The sequence below is a fragment of the Podarcis pityusensis genome (assembly GCF_964106645.2).
Source record: "Podarcis pityusensis genome assembly, chromosome: 12".
Classification (NCBI taxonomy): domain Eukaryota; kingdom Metazoa; phylum Chordata; class Lepidosauria; order Squamata; family Lacertidae; genus Podarcis; species Podarcis pityusensis.
The window spans coordinates 27,230,213-27,252,225 of NC_138037.1; the positions used below are offsets into that span (position 1 = coordinate 27,230,213).

Genomic DNA, 22,013 nt, shown 5'->3' on the forward strand with positions numbered 1-22,013 from the left:
AGAGAATTACTTAGGCGCGGGGGAAGAAGGAGACGACGCCGACTCCGAATTGTGGAGCGTCGACGACTTTTTTTTGTGGGGGGGGGGAGCCTCGCTTTTCCTTACCGCCGCGCAGCCTTGAAAGGGGTCTCTTCCTCCGTGGAGTAAGATTGCGCATCGCCCTCGTTGCCCCACCCCGGGGTTCCTCCCTCGTTCTCCTCCGGGGCTCCGCCCAGCTTCCCTCCCCCGTGAGCCGGCAGCAGATCCGCTTCCCGTGCGGCTCCGAGCGCCGATAAGGTTCCGGGTCGGAGGCCCGACCGCTTGTTGCCGCCGCTGTGTTGTTGGCCGCCGGAGGAGGAGGAGCAGCAGCACCACCACCACCACCAGCAGCAGCAGCCTCGGCTTTCACCCTTCTCCTCCTCCTCCTTCTTCGTGTGGAGATGCCGCAGCTGCCCCGAGATGCCTGGGCTTGAGACGCCGGGGCCGTGAGGGGAGCGGGCCTCTCGCGAGGTCTGGAGCGCGAAAGGCTTCTCTGAAGGGCCCTGCGAGACGCGGTGCAGCAGCCGGACGGACAGAGAAGCTTTTCGGGAGAGTTCCGCCGCCGAAGCCGAACAAAGGGGGTTGAGAACGGCGCGCGAGCCGAGAGAAAGGCGGGCGGGGGGGCTTGCCAGCGCTCGCCCTCGCGCACGCGCACCCCTCTCACAGCCACCCGGCTCGGGTCTCTAGCGGGGGGCGCCTTTCCGTACCTCTGAGGGGAAGAGGGGGTTGAACGGCCGCTTCTGGCCCCGCTGCCCCTCGCGGGCTTGTCGGGGGGACGAGGAGAGGAGCGGGGAAGCGGAGCGGCGGCGCCTTAAGAGGGAAAGGGGCAGCGGATAACTACTCCCAGCCGTCGCCGGGCGGATGGATGGAGGCACCGGCAAGCCGGCGAGGAGTGACCCTGTGAGGAACCGGTGAGTCGTGTGTGTGTGTTTATGTTGCCACGGGGAGGGTCCCTTTCGTGACACTCTAGTTTCTGGGTGCTTAAATAATTATATATATATATATATATATATATATATATAATCTCGAGGGAGCGGCGGGGCTTAACAATCGAATGGCACCCCAAAAAATAAAATTAAAAAGAGGGTTTCAGTCAGGCTTCGGTTTCCCTTTTGCTTTGGTGAGGGTGTGTAAAGGGGAGTTGCACGTAACTTGACATCGTCCTTCGGGAAGGGGGTCGAGGGCATCCGCAGAAATGTGCCTTTCGGGATGTGTGGGGCTGTTTGGGGAGACAAGGGTGGCCGGCGCCAAACCCAGTTCAGGAGGTTTGGCTTTGACTAGAGAGCGGGCGGGGGCTTCGTTTAATACCACCATAATAGCTCTCCATATTTGGAAATCCCGAGTTGTTAATGGTTGGGTGGGTTTGTTGCCTCTTCTCTCATCCTGCCCCAACCCTCTTAATGTATGTTTATGGGTAAGATCGGGTTGGTGGTGATGGTGGTTTTTTTTTACATTTTTCATTCAGATTCACCGTTAAGTCCTGCGGTGCCCGGCCCTCCTTTTCAGCACACTGAAATTATAGGCAGGAGACAGATTTCTGGAGCAAATAGCGCTGAGTACAAGGGTGTGGCCGTGTGTGTATGTGTGTGTGTGTGTGTGTGTGTATATATATATAATGAATAAGAGACAGATGCACAAAATTAGATTACACATCCGGGTTTACTACTAGGCATTCAGATAGTTTATAAACAGTGAAGGCCACTTAATGTCATCAGCAGGGATCAATTGGCAAAGTTTTTTTCTGGCCTGTACCACTTCATGTAGCTAGTGTGGTTGCGTTTTTTGAATGTTTTCCGTGGAGAGAAAGATCCCTGCTTTTAGACAATTAACCTGGTAGGAAATGGATTCTGACTAGTCTTCTCTTTGCTGGGTTTTCCCTCCCACGCTAGAAAGTCATTATGGAGGGGAGGGGCGGTATTCAAACAAACACACACAGCCACAACAGGAAGTGGTACAGGCCAGAAAAATCTTCTTTGTTTAATTCAGTTGATAGTACAAGCAGAATAGAATACAAATTGCAGTCAGGATCACTTGACAATGTAAGGCTTATCATTAACGTGTTAGAGCCTAGTCATATGTTACACGTGCATATGTAACAAAAGGCTAGCAGCTGCTTTTCCTAAAAAGAAACAGCATTGGGAGGGGGATCCGGACCAGCGATGCAGTAGATGGGTGTGAGGGGAAGGATGAAACATCTTTCCACTGCTTCTATATTTGAAATCCCTCTTCCAAAGCTGCTTTTCTTTACGACAAGCAGCCACCTGGTTTTTGTTACGGATCTGTGTCATGTGTAGTTAGAACCTTGCTTTTGAAACAATTAGAAGGACTTTGTAACATAATTGGTGATTTTATGAAGCAGGGTACATGGTAAACCTCAGCTAACTTTTCCTTATAAGAGAATATAATTAATTGGACAAGGACTGCTTAGATCTTGGGACAGATTTTTTGGAAGATGTTCCACTTCTGGAAAAGTTGCAGTCTGATTTTAAAATCAAAGCCAAACAATAACTCTGCAGAAGTTATCTGTAAAATCTCTGTAAGTAGAGATTTTAGGAGGCATGCACATTCTTTTGAGGTGGAATGTAGTATTTACTTGAGGAATTGTGGGACATTGCACTGCTTGTACACAATCAATTCAGTTGGTAGAAAATGTGCATGATAGTACTGCAATGCATGTATACAATTCCCTTGAGGGTTAAACCACCATGCCCCCGCAACAACCCTAACCTAGTACCCTTGGACAGCCTCTCTGGTGCCCACTAAGCCCCTCCCCCATGCCCCCTTTTTTTTTGTAAATTTGAGTTTTTTTGGTTGGGAGGTGTTGACTGATTTTTTGGTCTGTTTTGTTTGATGGGGGTTTAGGTGTTTTGGCTGGGACAGGGTTCTTCTCATCAGCAGTTCATCTTCTGTGAAATGGGGGGGGGGTTTGGGTACTAGTGACAATTTCTTAATTTCCACAGTAGCCCCTGGTTCCAGAGTGGTTGAACCCCTTGTGTAGCTTCACCATATAGTATATGAAGAAATCACTTGCATTCATCTTGTTTGTTTCCTTTGGCTTCAAAGCAAATGACTTTGAATTTAAACATTCAGTACAGTGGTACCTCTGGTTACGTACTTAATTTGTTCTGGAGGTCTGTTCTTAACCTGAAACTGTTCTTAACCTGAAGCACCACTTTAGCCAATGGGGCCTCCTGCTGCCGCTGCACGATTTCTGTTCTCATCCTGAAGCAAAGTTCTTAACCCGAGGTACTACTTCTGGGTTAGCGGAGTCTGTAACCTGAAGCATATGTAACCCGAGGTACCACTGTACATTAAAGTAGGACTCTGGAAAAGTGTGGCTTTCCATATGCTGCTTGATTCCAACGCCTATCAGGCCCAGCCTACACCACCAATAGTCAGGAATGGGTGTTGTACGCCAGCATCTGGAGGGCCACAGGCTTCCCATCTCTGGTTTAACAGAAACTTTCAGCTAAATTTGCTATTGGAAAATTTCCATTTGATATAGGTCAATTGTGTAATGTCTCTCTGCCAGTAGATAAACAACTACTTGCATGTTGTTCTTTTCAAAGTGGAATATTAGTCTAATTTACTTTTGTACAAAGGAATTCATTCTTACATACTATTTCTTGCTTAATTGTGAACGGTAAAATGTGTAATATAAATAAATATTTAAAATGAAAATTATCTCATTCTTAACTATTATTGCCTGTTTTAAGATATTACATTGTACAGAAGGTGAAAAGTCATTCTATAGGGAATACTTTCTATGCCTGCCCCACAAAGGCTATGTCTTAATCTTTTAGGCTTTAAGGTACAACAGAACTCATTGTTTTTACTATAGCAGACTAATATAACTTCCCCTCTGGAATTTGATATAATAAAGCTTATTAAGAAGTTGTCACATTAATATTTATTCCAATATATTGTCCTGACTACATGGGAGAAAGTGAAGCAAGCCATTTTGTATAGCGCATGTGTCTATTTCCCCCCACCTAGTTTCACTTAGTAATGTGTTACTTTTAACTCATCCGATCCCTGAAAGTCCATTGTGAGTGATTCTAATGTATTACCATCTTTTTTTAAAAAAAATAAAAATCCCTTGGTCTATAAAGATACATATTCATCTATAACCATTAAAATTTTGTCTATCTGCATCATTCTGTTTATCTGTGTTAAGAAACACTGAGAGACGCTGGTACTTAATAGGTACAACTTTCCCCTTCAATAGTCTGTAGGGATAGATAATTAGCAAAGCAATTGGAATTCAGAGGGTCTGAATTACCCAGTTCATACACTTGGGAGAATCTTCTCTATTACAGAAGTCAGTCATATGACACAGCATGCTCTCAGACAGGGTATTGTTTAGAGTAGAAGCACATGAGTATAGCGCAATACTTCTGACAAATACAGCTTACTTGTGGTAATATAGCTCAGCTGTGAACATTCTGGTATGGAGAAAGCTGATAACTTTCTTTTTCTATAATTGTAAGCTGAACTACTGAACTCTGATCATTTGTGCTAACTATTATGAATGCATCACTTAGCATTTTTTTACAATATCTAATTTAATACAACTACAGTACTGAAGACCTAAAACTTACTGTATTTCTAGTACTTCTAGAATGCTGACATATTCAAGCAGATCTTCTGGCTATCAGCTTTTGGTCAAGTTAAGTGTCTTTCCAAAGGATAAACGGTGCGACAGGTGAGGCTATGGCCCTCCAATTGTTGTACAACTCTCTGGCCATTGGGCATGCAGACCTAGGCTGGTGGAAATTGTAGTCCAAAATATCTGGAGGGCATGAGGTTGAGGGAAGGCTGAATGATACTATTAATTTGTTCTAAATTTGATATGATTGTACTAAAGGTAAATTTATAAGATGATATTTTAAGCCTTTAATGCTTTCTCTGTGGTGCAGTCTGGATTAGTATAAGTTAAGCCTTCATTAATACTGAAGATAAATTTCTTTATAGAATTGCTATTTGTTCTGTGTAGTGCTTTGTGTATTGAGGGTTGTTTTTGTTTCTAGAAGCCGCCTAATATCACTCAATTGAAAAATGATTTGAGTACCTTATCAGGTCATGTAAAATATATATAATAAGGTGTGGGCTATTAGACTGGCATAATTCTGTATTGTAGACTTGCCGGTTTGAGAACTAGTATTTGATAGTAACAGAAAACAGAACTGTTCTAATGGTAGAAACCTGGTCCAAGAGAAGATTGTACTTCTCACATGTTTAACAGGATACCAACCCAAAGAAAAAAGAACCTAGGAAACTGCCTTATACTGTATTGAGTCAGACCATTGATCCATCTAGTATTGGCTACAGTGACTGCCAGTAGCTCATCAGGGCTTCAGACAGGATTGTTTCCCAACCCTACCTGGAGATGCCAGAGATTGAACATGAGACTTTCTGTATTCAAGGCAGATGCTCTACCACTGAGCTATCATTGTTCCCCACAGCAAATGCAATTGGCAGTGGTAGTCCTGATTCCTGGATACTTGTGCTACCTATCTTTTAAAAATATCTTTGCATCTGGGACGTGGGCAAAATTCACATATGGGGGGGGTTGTTTCTTTAAAAAGAACCTGAGGGCAAAGTGCTTCTGAAGAAACACACAACAAATACAGAGGACCTTTCCTTTGGGAAGGGAAAGCTCCCTTGCTTTTATGGGAAATGAGAAATTTGCCCTATGTCTTGTTTTCAGCATACCTGCTTATGATGCAGATGGTTCCAACTTATATTGTGCTTCTTTAGAGGTGACCTTGTTGAGCAATCGGTTTGACTGAGCAGGGAGAAGTTCACACTCAAGTTCTCTTGCACACACTGGGAGGCCTACATATACAGTGGATCCCCCTGATACAAACTTAATTTGCCCCGGGGGTCCGTACTTACCCCAAAAAGTCCATATCCAGAGGACCACTTCTACGCGCACGCGTGGCGCGATAGAGCGCTTCAAAGCATGCGCGCAGGGCGAAACCCAGAAGTATACCTGAAGGTAACGTAACCCGAGGTACCACTGTACAGTCTTTCTATATGCAACATGCATTTAGTGGTGCAAACTACTTTCATAATTTCCAAGTGGCAAACTGTGTACAGTGTGTTTGTATTTGTAGCACTAAGCTTTCACAGTGAACCACCACCAGAAATTAAGTCACTAACTACATGTGGTGCTTGAAGTATATATGTACACTATGACAGCTCATCACATACATACTCATAGAAGAAACTGTTCAGTTAGAATTTCTGGCTTCGGCAAAATTCAGGAATCCAATCAGCTCATAACTATAGACACATGCATTTGATTACTGCGTATGTTTACTTGTATAATGTTGCTTCTTGAACCATGATATTTTCAGAGATGTCTGTACTTGAACAGCATGTGGTCAGTAAAAGTAGTTGGACTGTGTGATTTAATCAGGGAGAGAGCAGAAACTTTCTGGAGAAAGTTGTAGCGCAAGGAGTGCCTGCATGCAAGTATAAATAAGTATTGGATGATACAATAAAAAGAAATGCTGCCTTTTGCCTAAAAACATTCTTGATTATATGGAATCATAGTCAACCAATAATTGATCAGTATCCTATCTTAGCTCCTTTGGCATTTTGCTATAGATATCTTTTAAGATATCTTACTTTTAATAGGAAAGTAGATCCAAAGGAGTTAAGTTGTCCTAGATCGTGCATCTCTTGTGTAATAATGAAACAGCAGTTCATAGTCTTAACTCTTTCCATGTGTCTGGTATTTCTTCCCTATTTTGGGGTTGGCATCTATGTCTATATACAATTTTAGTTGGCTAGAAAGAATATGCCTCTCCTACCCACCTTGTCTCCTATGCTGATTACTACAGTACTTTCCCGTGTGTGAATGACTGGTTGTGAAATTGCTCAAAGAAGGAAACAAAGTTGCTTCCCTGCTTTCTTTGAGAGTGGTCTACTCAGCTACACTCCTGTCCTTACTTTCCATTTGGCTTCCAACATTCAATCTCCTGTATATTTGGCAACTCAGTAGTTTGGAGCTTTGCATTTAGAAGGAACCTCCTGCCTCACTTACAGCACTTGATAAGGCTTCCTGCCTAGTGATGAGCCAAATAAGTGAGGTGAGTGAAAGAACATATTCAGAATTTGCTTTTAATACCCCCATTCCATGAGTGCTATTAAATCTTCATTTCTTGGGTATCTGAGTTCTATAATGGGAAGGAAACAAATGGCAGTAATAACTTCCTCGTGCTATGAAAGCATTGAATAGCATCATTAGGTGTATAATCATTGACTAAAGAGGCTTGTACAGATAAACATAAGCATCCATTTCCACTAACTCAGAATGCGTTCACTCCAATACCATCAGTTTCCACTGCAGTAAGTGCCCCCTTCATTTCCTCCAAAATTTGCTGCCAGGACAAATCCTTGTTGTGAATGTTCTGTTACTCCTTGGTATCTGGAATGCTTGTCTGGAAAATCCCAGGCACCTGGGTACCTGATATATCACCAGCTAAACATCATGATATATCAATTTCTGAAATAAGGAAGGAATTACGTAGAGGCGAACAGGACAATGTCCTGGGAACTGCTACAACTTAAGGGTCTAAAACTGATAAATGAAGATATTATCAATCACCTCATGGTCACTTTCAGCAGCAGGCAAGCCCAAATGCATCTAAATGAGACTTTTGGTTTTGGGCTTGGCTACCAAAGTACGCAGGTGGTGCTGTGGGTTAAACCACAGAGCCTAGGGCTTGCCGATCAGAGGGTCGGCGGTTCGAATCCCCGCGATGGAGTGAGCTCCCATTGCTTGGTCCCTGCTCCTGCCAACCTAGCAGTTCGAAAGTACATCAAAGTGCAAGTAGGTAAATAGGTACCTCCAGCGGGAAGGTAAACAGCTTTTCCGTGTGCTGCTCTGGTTCGCCAGAAGCGGCTTAGTCATGCTGGCCACATGTACACCGGCTCCCTCGGCCAATAAAGCGAGATGAGCGCCACAACCCCAGAGTCGTGCGCGACTGGACCTAATGGTCAGGGGTCCTTTTACCTTTTACCAAAGTACAGTGATGAGTCATAGTGAATACAAATAATCTGGGACTGCCAGCAGACCTATTAGGCGGCAGCAGAATCAACAACGGCAGGGGGAGGCAGAAGCAACAGCAGCCTGGCAGTAGTGGCACAATAATCAGCAGCCTGCAAAGCCTCATCATGGCAGAAGCAGCGGCAGTCTGCGAGGCCTTGTTGTGGTGGCGGCAGTAGTGGTGGCCTGCAAGTGGTGGCCTGCTTAGCAGGTGCTTAGCAGTTAGTAACGTATCTGTACAAAGGCGATTTTCAATTATTTAAAATAAATCCTCTTTAGAGCTACTTGGAAATGCTTCCTTATATGTGAGACTGCTGTCTTCTGAAGGGAGAATACTGCAGCCAGTAGCTCGGTTCCACCACTATTCTTAACTTCCCCAGTGACACTGCTTGGCAACTGCAACAGAGACTTGATGTTAATGCTTGCTGGGGAATGTATATTGTGGTTGCTTAGTAGCTCAAATCTTTCCTCCACCTCCTGGGCCCAACAAAGTAGCTAAGTCATCTTTGCTGTTTGAAGACAAGTATTTTCTAATTATCAGTTGTCTTTAATTATCCTATTTATATGGTAACAGTTGTGATTTGCATTGGATCATGCAATATTCATGTATTTCAGTTGAAATCTTGTAATGTGTGTGATAAATGCAGGTATATGGAATGTTCATTATTTTAGTCCTGGACATGTGTATGGGAAATGTTTATATAGTTATGTTGGTATGATTCTAATATTGTAATACTAAGAAAGCATGTTGATCTTGATTACATTTTTAAGATTACTGGTGATGGTTGTTCAGTGTATATGTGAAGGAGCGTCTCCACCTCCATCGTCTAGCCTAGACACTGAGATTCAGCTCCAAAAGCCTTCTGGCAGTTCCCCCACTGCAAGAAGTGAAGTTACAGGGAACCAGGCAGAGGGTCTTCTCAGTAGTGGGGCCAACCTTTGGAATGCCCTCCCATCAGATAGCAAACAGATAAATAACTATATGGCTTTTAGAAGATGTCGGAAGGCAACTCTGTACAGATGGGCAGCATATAAATAATAAAATTATTATTATTTATTATTTGATTTAGGTAACATATAGTACAAATATATAATGTGCTCAGATCAACTTCTGACAGATTTCCTCCAAGCATTTCTCCTTTAGAGAAGGTAATTGGCTATGGGAGACATTGCCAAGGTTTTCAGCTATCTAGAAATAAAAACCAAAAGATCTCCATTGCCTTATGAATTGCTGGAGCAGCTGCCAGCTGAACTCCCAAGTCTCTGGCTTTGCAACTTCAGCTCATCATCCCTCTTGATCACCCATGCCCTTTAATCCAAGTAACAAAGCCCAGGTGAGCTAAACAATGTGGGAGGAGGCAATAGGCAGCTCTTGAGGGTGTCCAGAGACTAGTATATATATTCAGTGATTAAGTCTATTTAATTGGAGTATGGAAAGAAAAGAGAAATGAGTGTATGCACAATCGAAAGACAAAAGCAAAACACTGAACCACAATATTGGTCTATCTTGTCTCGTGTTGGGGTTCCTGTGGCAGTCTAGATGTAGCTGAACTAACACTTGCATCATTCCTGACCATTGGCCATAGTGATTAAGGCTGTTGGGTGTTGAGGTCAATAGCATCTGGAGGGCTATGGGTTCCCCATCTCAGATTTAGTCAACCGAATATACCCAGGACTTGCACACCTAGGGCTATTGCAGCTGGTCTCCTGTGGAAATGTTTATGGGCATATTCCATATTTTATGCTGTTTAATCAGGGTGATCCAATCCAAATCTTAATCTTGGGGGTCATGATTGACAGCTGGAAAGCAAGGAATTCTCTCAGGAACAGGAAATTAGCTAACACAAGGGATCGCCTCTATAAAATAAGAAGTTAAGCTTTGCCTACCATGCAGCAAAGTGAAGTCAAGTGGATGATGGCTTATTTGTGGCAGGCCACATGAGAATCATAGAATTGTAGAGTTGGAAGGGACACCAAAGGATCATCTAGTGAAGTCCATGAAATCTGCTATTACAGCCAACTTTCTGGACGATGTAAAGTATCACCCAAGGTCATTTTAGGAAGTCATGAAATTTATTGTGTCTGAGCTGGAAAACTGATCACCAGCTATCATTGGTGCAAAGAGGGACCAATGGTGCTATATGTGAAAAGAAAAGGTTGGTTCACTTCTTGGCTTAAAAGTATAATTGTTTGACATTGGCTTATTGATTGGCATAATGTTGTAAAATAGAGTAAGGACTACATTTTGGGTTGTATCTTATATTTAGTCATGCTCAGAGTGGACCCATTGAAATACCGTATTTTTCGCCCTATAGGACGCACTTTTTCCCCTCCAAAAATTAAGGGGAAATGTGTGTGCGTCCTATGGGGCGAATGCAGGCTTTCGCTGAAGCCTGGAGAGCGAGAGGGGTCGGTGCGCACTGACCCCTCTCGCTCTCCAGGCTTCAGGAAAGCCCCACCGCCAGCCCCGCAAGCTGGGGGGACAGCGGGGAGGCGCAGCGCGCCATCCCGCTGTCCTTTGGAGGCTGGCAGCAGGGAGAAGCCTGCTTCTCCCCGCCGCCAGCCCCGCAAGCTCGGGGGACAGCGGGGAGGCGCAGCACGCCATCCCGCTGTCCCCCGACCTGGTTTGGAGACTGGCGGCGGGAAAAGCCCGCTTCTCCCTGCCGCCAGCCCCACAAGCTCGGGGATAGCGGGGAGGCGCAACGCGCCCAGGCTTAGCTTCAGCCGTGGGAGCCCGGCGCTGGGCTCCCACGGCTTGCGGGGAGCTGCATGTTCTGGGGGCTGGGGTCGGGGGAAGCTCGGGCTTCCCCCGTCCCAGCCCCGTGCCTGGGGGGGAAATAAATTTTTCCCCTTTATTTCCCCCCCAAAAAATTAGGTGCGTCCTATAGGGCGAAAAATACGGTAAATGGACATTAATGAACTTAGGTTCATGCATTTCAGTGGGTCTACTCTGAGTAAAACTTAGTTGCCTGCAACCCTTTGACCTGGAGCTGTTTAGCCAACATAATCTACATGTAAAAAAATCAGAAGTTTATTGTGTCAGAAAAAGGTCTGCGAGGAAAAATACCTGATAGTTGTTGAGATTTTCATATGGGCTGCGTAGGAATATGAGATACTTAGAGACTTTTTCTTCTCAGAAGGAAGTATAAGAATCAGCTTTGAGAAAGACTGTACTTGGACTCCTTCCCTCAAATTCTTAAATATCTCTAAGACTTCAGATTGTTTATAAATAATCATGGACTTTGGATAGATAGCAATGCTTTCTTTTAAAATTGTGTTCTTCACTTTGTAGTTCTTTTAATATTTTGAAATGGTGTCTTTCATTTGTATTTGACTTATGCTTTGAAATGAAGTGTCTTTAAGTGGCATGTGCTGGTTAAATTGCTTCATTGTTAAAGGAATATAAATGAATGTCTTTAGGAGAGCAATAATATCTGTTTGCCTAGTAGCATTTATAAAATTATCATAATGCTAATTCTTGGAAAGTATAACACAACCAGGGTTTTTTTCTAATCACATGCTGTAATTAGATATATCTTTTGATCCTTCATGGAAAGTATAAATGGATTTCTGTACTTCTCCTGGGCTTTTTTATTGAGAAAAAATAGTATTCATGGCTAAGATGTGCACAGTTGTCAAAACCAAAGATCTGCAAGCACAATGGTACTAACAGATCTTCATTTCAGTTGTTCTCCCATTGTTAAGACACTAGAACTTGGGGTCATCCGTTGGAGCTGAATGGTGAGAAATACAAGGAAGAAAAATGGGAACACTTTTTTGCATAGTACATAGTTAAAACTAAGGAAAACACTGACACAGGATATGCTCATAGCTTCCAACTTACATGGGTTTAAAGGAGAGTAGAAAAATTCATGGGCGAGGAAGACTGTCAGTGGCTGCTAGGCATGATACTTACATGATACTTAGAGGATCCATGGAACCATGCCACTGAACACCAGTTCCAGGGAATAAAAGGGAGAGATGACTATGAGCTTCTTGTAGGCATTGGGTTGTCCAGTGAGAGAAGCAGGATGCTGGACTAAATAGCCATTCAGTAATACTATATAATTTGGCTTGACTTAAATTGACACTTACTACCTAGTAACACCATCCCAAATTAATCCCTGCCCTTGTTAAATTAAAGACTAGCATGTTTCTCTTTACTTTAGCTCTATGCCTACCCAGGAACCTTTGTGTTTTGTTTCAACTTCAGGATACATCTAGGTTACAAGGCAGGCTTTCTGAGAAAAGAAAACCCTTCTTCTGATGTCATGGTAAAAGCAAATGATTCATCATGGGTGGCCTGTCCTCCTGTCAAAATGGTATTTGGGGTTGGGGACATTCAGGATCTGGCCTATTGGTTGGATCTAGCTCCCTGTCCCTCGTTTAGAAGTGTTTATATAAACATGCCCTTAAAGATGTGGATTCTTAGTATCCATGTCATTCTTTTCTCCTTCAGCTATTCCTTCCTTTACCCGTGCCTGCCTTATGCTTCCCTTTGCAAAGTTTATTATGAGTGATAGGTTAACTACCCCTATTTTCCATAATCTAATCAGCATGTTTTGATAATCTTCTTCCTGGTTTGCATCTTCCATTCCATAGACATATCTTCTCCTTCCTGTGTCTTTATTTACTTCTGCATGAAATCTGCTTTAAGACTAGTTCTTTGAACCAAATATATTTAGATTGCTTCTACAACATTATATATTGAAAATTCCAGATTTTTTTATTGTATTAATGATTTGGGCTTGTAATAATAATTAAAGAAACACTTGTAGCACAATTCATAGGTAAGTGACACAGCTGAATCTAAATAATTTATACATTAAAGTAGAATCAACAAATGTTTGGGTAATGCATTCAGGTAGCAGTTCTAGTTTGCAGTCTGAGCATGTCATCTCCACAGCTGGTTGTTCACACAGCCAAGCCAGCAACTACTATAGGTCTTCGCTAGCAGACGCTTGTCTGATAAACATCACCATGTCTCTACAGATTGTCACTGGTGGCTATGCTGGGAATATTAGCTTCCATTACTCATGCCTGCATGCCTTTACCAGGCCAACAGTCTATGGCTTGTATCCAGTGTTTGTCCTACCCAGAGTAAACCCATTGAAATTAATGAACCTAGGGTCAGCAGTGTAGCATTCGTTGACTGGCTATCTGGTGCTGTTGTATTGTCACACTGGCCCTGATATCTCTGACTGACTTGAACACAAAGCCAGTAAGAAGAACTCTGTTCTAAAATAGGGTGGGATGTGTTGAAGCGCTTCATTGAACAGGAGCAAAATGGCACAAAACTATTACTTTTGAAGAATATTTCAGGTCCATGAAAGCTCCTGTTTAACGCTGAGAATTGTTGTTCATGAAAATTCCCAGTAAAGACTTGAGCTGAGTGCATCAGCATGGTAAATTTATCTGCTGTTCCACACAAGTATGATATAAAAGTTACTGGGAACTATTCCCCAGTGATTGGATTAAGGAAAATTTGTAGATCAGATGCACATGATTTACCTTAATGTATAATGGAGTTTAAATAATTTTCCTATCCCCAGGCTTTCTTCAAATCACAATTCTTTCCTAGAGTTTTTTATTTACTAACAAAAATTTTGTTTGAGATTTGTCTTGTACCACTGCAGGATGAGGTTGACGGAAATGTTATTATTATGGACCGACTTCCGGTGGAGCGCGGAACCCGCTACAGGCGAGGGTTTTTTCCGGTGGGAAAGCCCTGGCTTTTTTAGCCGAAAAAGGAGGTTTTTAGGGCGCAAAAACCTCTGGTTGTACCTCTGGAGGGTGTCTAGGGGTTCAGGTTCCCGGCGGTGCCTAAAAAGCTGCCCGTCCGGCCGCCAGGTAGCCTCCGTAAAAAGAGGTGAAGAGTGCGGCGGAACGAGCAGCAGGCGATCGGGCGGCCATAGCAGCGGCTAATAAGCGAAGCCCCGAGCCTGTGGGAGATAGCGCTCCGCTCTCAAAATAAAGAAATTCGGATGCAGAACATCTAAAATTGCTGGAATTGACGAGCAGTAAGAGCAAGGAAGTCTCCGAATTAAAAAGAGAAGAGCTCGAGTTCAGCGGACGTCTGGCTTCATTTAAAGACACAGGTTGTATGCAGAGCCTAAAATGAAAGTAAGTTGCCGCTAGCGGCTACTATTATCGTCTCCCCTGTAACAATTTAACTTTCTCCAGAAGAAAGAAGAGAAGGGAGGACTTTAAAAAGGGGAGCAGAAAATTTTTACGAATGAAGTGTGATCTCAGCGTCAGTGAAGCAGTGGAAAGACAAAGAGGACTATTCTATTACATCTCTGTGACTCTGTGAGTGCATTTCCACGCTAAGAAACCTCTGACGCCATATTGGGCTAAGAAGGACTCCTGATGTTATAATAAGTGACTTTATAAGATATTTGGTTTTACCTTTTTTTTCTTAAAGAAGGTGGTTTTTGGTGGTTTGTTTAACATCTTTTTCATCTGTTCTCTATCTTTGTTAGGAACTTTAAATTAGTGAAAATTGGACTTTAAAGAGAACTGTTGGAGTAGGGAAGCCATTTAAGAACTACTCTAAAATTTGGTAAGGTTGGACTCCCTCTAGTGGTTCAAATCAAGCATTATTATTTAAAGTAAGAAACCTCCGTAGAGGTAATCTAAGACTGTGAAAGAAAGAAAAATCGTCTTTAAGAAATCTCTTCAACTCCTAACGGAAAATCCTCCAGGAATTATTTACTATAGAAACCCATTTCTAAGGGACAAATTTGCTTATAAGGGATAAATAAAATAAATATAGATAATTACAGATAGTTTGGAATTTGGAATGTGGAACTTGAACATATTGGAAATTACAATTTGACTTTATATTCACTATCTTTGTCTTCTGGAGTTTGGACTTTATATTCTCTACATCTGTCCTCTGGAGTACTTTTGGACTACCAATTTAAAGATAATTGTTTTTGGAGCTCTTATAGACCCTCAAATCAGAGACAGCTTAATAAATGTTCTGACTGGATTAGCCCGAACGGGGGCAAGAAGAATACAGCTTCTTCAACCTGTGGAGGACGAGACAAAATCTAAATATATGATTTTGAAGGTGAACTGTTAAAAAATCTGTAAATCATAACCCTTCTTTCCTTTAAGTTAGTATTGTAAGTTTTTGATGGACATTTCATTGATATTTAATGATAATAGTAATTGTTAATAGTTGGGAATTGTCTAGAAACTGTATAGTTTAATTTTTTGATATCTGATATTTGATAGTTGAGGAAATGTCGCATACACAAAAAAAGGGGGTAGAGGGGGGGACCCCAACAGATAGAAGAGCTTCAAAACAGGAAACAGATTTCAGAACAGAAATATTGAAGATGTTTGCAGAAATTAAACAGAGCGAAAAAAATTTGGAGACAAAATTAGAACAGGTGGATAATAAAATTGGGAAAATGGATAAAAAGATTGAGGAGACAGTTAGTGAATTAAAAGGGCAGATTAAAGAGGTTTCAAAGAGAGTGGACGAAGGACTTAAAAAGACAAAACATGAAATGAGAGAGATGAAACGGGAAGAAGAGAAGATGAAAAAGGAGATTGCAGATTTAAACAAAATACAGGAAGAAATAAAAGACTCTATCGCAATGAATGAACTAAAACAGAGAGAAGTGAATTTGAGATTGAGGCAAGTACCGGAAATACAAAATGAAAATATAAAAGAAAGATTGGTAAAAGAAATTGCGCAGTGGATGGAGTTATCGGAGGAAGAAGTGGCAAAAACAGTACAAAATGCATTCAGAATGAAAATAAGATCAAGAACAGTAAAGAAATTCCCAGGTGATTGCTTAATAACATTTAAAGATAGAGAGATGAGGAATCAGATTTTGCAAAGGAATAGAGAGAAGAGATTATATATTGATGGGAATTATATAATTATCTTTAAAGATATTCCAATAAGGTTGTTGAAACGAAGAGAAGCTTATAAACCACTGGTGCAACTGCTTAAGAAAAATAAGATCGATTTTAGATGGGAATTTCCGGAAGGAGTCTCATTTTTTTATAAAGGGGTAAAAAGAAGATTAACTAGTCCGGAGGAAATTGGAAAATTTACAAGGAGATATAAAGAGCTCCAAGGGGGAGAGGAAGAGGCTAAAGGGGCAGAAGGAGGATTAAACTTAAGGGAGGAATTCGAATTAAGAGAAGAAGAAGAAGAAGAACACGTTGGAAGAGAATCAGAAGAAGAGGAAGAAGACGAAGAAGGAGAAGAGATAGAAAGACTATAAGGTAAAACTCAAATCTAAACAGTGATAAGAAGAATGACGTTAAAACTATGGAACTGGAACGTGAATGGGATGAATGATAAGAAAAAACGGAACAAGATCGAACATATGTTAAAAAAGAAAAATTTAGACATCATATGTTTACAAGAAACGCACGTGATTAAAAAGCACAGGAAAATTTTGATAAATAAAAGGTTAGGGAATGAATTTATATCCTCGAATAAAGAGAAAAAAAGAGGTGTTGTATTATATATTAAAAATAAAATTGAATCTCACCAATTATTTAAGGATGAAGAAGGCAGAATCATAATGGTTCAAATTAAGTGGCAAGGTGAAAAATTGATAATCGTTGGGATCTACTCACCAAACGGGAACAAGACGGAATTCTTCAGATTATTAGAGGAGAAATTATTTGAATATATGGACCAAAAAATCATAATAATGGGGGATATGAACGGTGTGGTTTCAATAGAAATGGACAGATTGAGAAGAACGAAGAATAAAGAAGGGAAATTACCTAAAACATTCTTTTCGATGACAAAGAATTGTAACTTAGTAGATATTTGGAGGCTCAGACATCCCCTAGAGAAGCAATTCACATACCACTCAGAGTCGAACCAATCAATGTCAAGAATAGATCAAATATGGGTATCAAATGAGCTAACTCCAAGAATTCAAAAAATTGAAATACAGGCTAAGGTGATTTCGGACCATAACCCAATAGAAATGGAGCTAAAAGGTTTTGAAGAGCGAACTTTTAGGTGGAGGTTGAATGATAACATATGGGACGACCAAAAGTTCGTCGAAAAAGCACAAAAAAATCTAGATAATTACTTCAGAGATAATATGGATAAAGGGACAAAAACGAGTGTGGTGTGGGATGCAAGTAAGGCAGTGATGAGGGGCCTCTTTATTCAGCAGAATGTATGGAAAAGAAACAACAAAGAAAAAAAGACAAAAGAGATCTTAGAACAGATTATGAATAAGGAACAAAAATTGATAAAAAAACCTAACAATGAGAAGATACTACAGGAAATTAAGATTCTCCAAACCCAATTTGCGATGTTAATAAATAAAGAGGTTGAATGGAATATCAAAAGGCTAAGACAAAAAAACTTTGAGTTTGCCAATAAATCAGGAAAATGGTTGGCCTGGCAGGCTAAGAAAAGGAAAGAACAAAGTACAATTAATAAAATTGAGGTAAATGGAGAAGAAATAACAGACCCGAAAGAAATTAGGAAAAGATTTTTAGATTTTTACAGACAACTATATAAGAATAAAGAAAAGAATAACAAGAAGAAAATAGAAAGATATTTGAAAGAGAAGATGGTGAGAAAGATCCCAACAGATCAAAGGGAACAACTGAATGCCCCAATATGTAAAGAGGAAGTAGAAGAAGTCATAAAAGAATTAAAAAGAGGGAAAACACCAGGTCCGGATGGACTTACATCTAGCTATTATAAAGAGATGAGAGATACGTTGATGGCCCCGTTGGTAGAAGTAATGAACAACATTTTAAAAGAAAAGGACATTCCAGGAACATGGAAAGAGGCATTTATTACAATAATACCAAAACAAGATTCGGACTTAACCCAAATTAAGAATTATAGACCTATCTCGTTACTGAACACAGATTATAAGATCTTCACAGGAATCCTAGCTAAGAGATTAAAAAAGATATTAGTAAAAATCATACATAAAGACCAAGAAGGTTTCCTACCGGGCAGACAACTAAGGAACAATATAAGAAATATAGTCAATGTTATTGAATATTTGTCCGATAGGTGTGATAAACCAGCAAGTTTAATATTCGTAGATGCAGAGAAAGCCTTCGATAATGTGATCTGGGAATTTATGTTGAAAAATTTGGAGGCTATGGAAGTGGGTCATGAATTTTTTAATGGTATCGAAGCAATCTATACAGAACAGAAAGCTAGGTTGATTATAAATAACATCATCACGGAAGATATTAAAATATCTAAAGGAACAAGGCAGGGTTGTCCGCTTTCGCCATTGCTATTTATAGTGGTCCTGGAAGTTTTATTAAATGCAATAAGACAAAATAAGCAAATCAAAGGGGTGACATTAGGCATAAATGAATATAAAGTTAAGGCCTTCGCGGATGACGTGGTTGTGACTCTGGAAGAACCTATAGAAAGTACAAAAGAAATTTTGGATGAGATGGAACAATTTGGAAAATTAGCAGGATTTAGACTGAATAAGAGGAAGACCAAAATGCTAGTTAAAAATATGGACCAAGATAAAATTGAATTATTAAAACAACAAACGGAGATAGAGGTAGTCAAAAAGGTTAAATACTTGGGAATTTGGCTCTCGGATAAGAATATAGATTTATACCAATATAATTATATCCCTATGTGGAAAGGAATAAAGAGGGATTTAGAGGTTTGGAATAGATTGAAACTATCACTATGGGGAAGAATATCAATGGTAAAAATGATGGTGCTTCCTAAGTTGTTATTTTTATTTCAAACTTTACCCATATTAAAAGGTACAAAAATTTTCGGGGAATGGCAAAAGGCGATTTCAAGATATGTCTGGGAAGGAAAGAAGCCTAGAATTAAATTTAAGTTATTGACAGATGCAAAGGAGAGAGGAGGCTTCGCACTACCAGACATGAGATTGTATTATGAGGCAGCATGCCTGTGCTGGTTAAAAGAATGGGTAAAATTGGAAAACAAAGAATTATTAGATTTGGAAGGGTTTAATAACAAATTTGGGTGGCACGCGTACCTATGGTGTGACAAAAAGAGAGTACATAAGGGATTTGGAAATCACATTTTTAGAGGAGCACTAATAGAGGTTTGGGATAGATATAAAAATATACTAGAACCAAAAGTCCCACATTGGCTATCCCCGTTAGAAATAATGTGTGTTAAGAAAACTAACATGAGAGGAAAGTGGGGAACATATGGAGAAATGGTTACCAATGAAGGAGGGAAGTGGAAAATGAAATCATACGACCAAGTTAAAGCATTAACATATGATTGGCTACACTACTTCCAGATAAACGAAATGTTTAAAAAAGAGTTGAAGGAAAGGGGGTATGCAGAAAAAGAATCAACCTTCCAAAAGGAAATAATAAATAACGAATTTAAAAATCTATCAAAGATGTATAAAATAATGTTAGAGTGGCACACGAAAGATGAGGAGGTGAAGTCAGTGATGGTACAGTGGGCAAGGGACTTAGGATATAATATTCAACTGGAGGATTGGGAAAGGTTGTGGAAAGAGAACATAAAATTTACGGCCTGCACGTTATTGAAGGAAAATATGATGAAAATGCTCTACAGATGGTACCTGTCACCTGTAAGATTGGCAAAGATGTATAAGGTAGATAACAAATGCTGGAAATGTAAATGCAAAGAAGGGACATTCTTCCACCAGTGGTGGGAATGTAAGAAAGTAAAAAGCTTCTGGGATGAGATCTATAATGAGATGAAGAAGATGTTAAAGTATACCTTTGTGAAAAGGCCAGAGGCTTTTTTATTAGGTGTTGTAGGGAAGGACATTAGAAGGAAAGATTGCAAACTTTTCCAGTATGCTGTAACAGCTGCCAGAATCGTATTGGCTCAGAGGTGGAAGCAGGAGGAAATTCCAAGGGTAGAAGAGTGGAGAGCAAAATTAATAGAATATGCAGAACTGGACAAATTAACAGGGAAAATCAGATACACTAAAGACCAAAAATTTATAAAGGACTGGGAGAAATTTGTGTGTTATCTGGAAAATAACTATGGTGCAAATACAACGCTGGCGGGTTTTAAAGAGGCTCTGTAAAGAATTTATGAATATTGTTTAATAGAAATAATGAGGGAAGGGAGGTGTAAATGGCAATATGGAAGAATGGAATGTGTACCAAAAGGATAACTATGAAAGAATGTCAGTGACGTTGAAGGAAGTCTAAAATGGATATGATTTGTTGTATAATGGATAAAATGTATTATGAGTTGGAATTCAATAAAATCATAAAAGCAAAAAAAAAAAAAAAAAAAAAAAAAGAAATGTTATTATTATGCAGTTTCCACTAATTTGGGTCCAAAGTGTATATCTGGAAATGTTTTACCAAGTTTATGTAGTAAAGATGTTAATGGTTTTACAGAGCACAAGTTAAAACTATGTAGAACTAGATAGTTGAAGGAATCTTAGTGTTTTCAAATAAGGACAGTATAAATGCTTCTTAGATTGTAATTTGCCTAAAGGGTTGATTAATTTTAGGCAAATTCCTAGTATAGCTTCTTCAACCCAATTTGCAATGCTATTTGCTTGTTTCAGAATTTAAAAGATGTTGCTGACCTCCACACCAAGTGTTTGAAGGGGAGCAGAAGAAGCACCCCCACTAAGAACAACATGGGAAATACAACTACTAAATTCCGCAAAGCACTTATAAATGGAGATGAAAATTTGGCCTGCCAAATATATGAGAGCAACCCTCAACTAAAAGAATCTCTGGACCCTAATATTTCTTATGGAGAACCCTACCAGCATAACACTCCATTACATTATGCAGCCAGGCATGGGATGAACCGAATATTGGGGTGAGTATTGTTGCTTTGTTCATAGTGTTTCTAGATGTGCTAAGTGACATATGTGCTTTGATATCATCATAATCTAATGTAGTACTACCGTTTGATGTACAAGTTCAATATTTTGCCATGGATAACCTCTTTACACTAGCTCCAGTTCCAATGTGCACATATGCTCCAGAATAGTTCTAAGATGAGGGCATGCATGTTTGATTTCTTATCCTCATAGCCCTAAAAGGTTGCTGCAGACCTTGGTGGTATTTACTTTCAGCTCAGGAGTTGCTCTACATAGGCCAATGTTGAAAAGAACATAACTCTGCTTCTTTCTTTTCTATAGAAAAGTCGGAGTTAGTACAAGAACACTGTATTGTGCAAATGTTTGTAAAATAAAGAATGCAGGGATATGATGCTTGCTCTACTTGCAATTATGAGAAAGGGGTGAAGCTTTCATCTTTAAGTGGTGGAAGGCAGCACTTCAAGAGCTGCAATGTATCTGCTGTGCCAAATATTTGGAAAAGAGAGGAAAGGTAGTTTTTTAAAGCAGCAATCCTCTCTTTCTGGAATTGCAGTTGATCTTCCCTGTGGCAGATGCTTCTGGAACAAACAAGATCTAATTAAACCAGACTGGTTATTAAATAATATAAATTCTTCAGTGTATGCCTTATAGTGTATGGCCCTTTGGTTTAACATTTTTTATTACACATAAATTCTATTTGTGGCTACCAGGAAGCTACAGGCTATTAATATTATCAGGAATATCTTAAGAAAACAGCTTCCTGTATTTATAAACACTGGTACAGAGCAGTTTAAAACAAAGATACACATCATCCTGATTCAGTGAGTCATAAAGCAATATTAGATTATTCAGTATATTATCAAATAGTCATTACAGGGCTGCATTTTTAAATGACAATATGAGAAGATCTAATATAATAACGCCAACAACATTGAGTAGGATTTCTGCCAGGCTTCATCAAATAGGATGTATTGGAAACAAGGAAAGTCTTCCGGCTACAGAATAGCCCATTCATTTAAAAGTTTGCAGATGAGAAGATGCCTCTCTTTTGCATTTGTATTAGAAGTATGATAAATGTATTAGAAGTACTGTTTTGGCCTGAATATAAACCACACTTTTCCCCCAAATTC

General features: G+C 40.2%; 1 protein-coding gene across 5 annotated transcripts in view; it reads left to right on the forward strand.

The window, feature by feature from the left end:
* Positions 1-773: 773 nt before the first annotated feature.
* ANKIB1 (ankyrin repeat and IBR domain containing 1) overlaps positions 774-22,013 on the forward strand; it is a 56,024-nt gene continuing 34,784 nt past the window's right edge. For 4 of the 5 annotated variants that reach the window (XM_080975612.1, XM_080975616.1, XM_080975615.1 and 1 more), the window contains exons 1-2: positions 774-929; positions 20,617-20,879. In XM_080975612.1, the coding sequence (XP_080831738.1) occupies positions 20,692-20,879 (188 nt within the window). In that variant the 5' untranslated portion in view covers positions 774-929; positions 20,617-20,691. Of the gene's footprint in view, positions 941-20,616; positions 20,880-22,013 lie in introns of all 5 variants that reach the window. The other variant, XM_080975613.1, reaches the window with a different exon arrangement.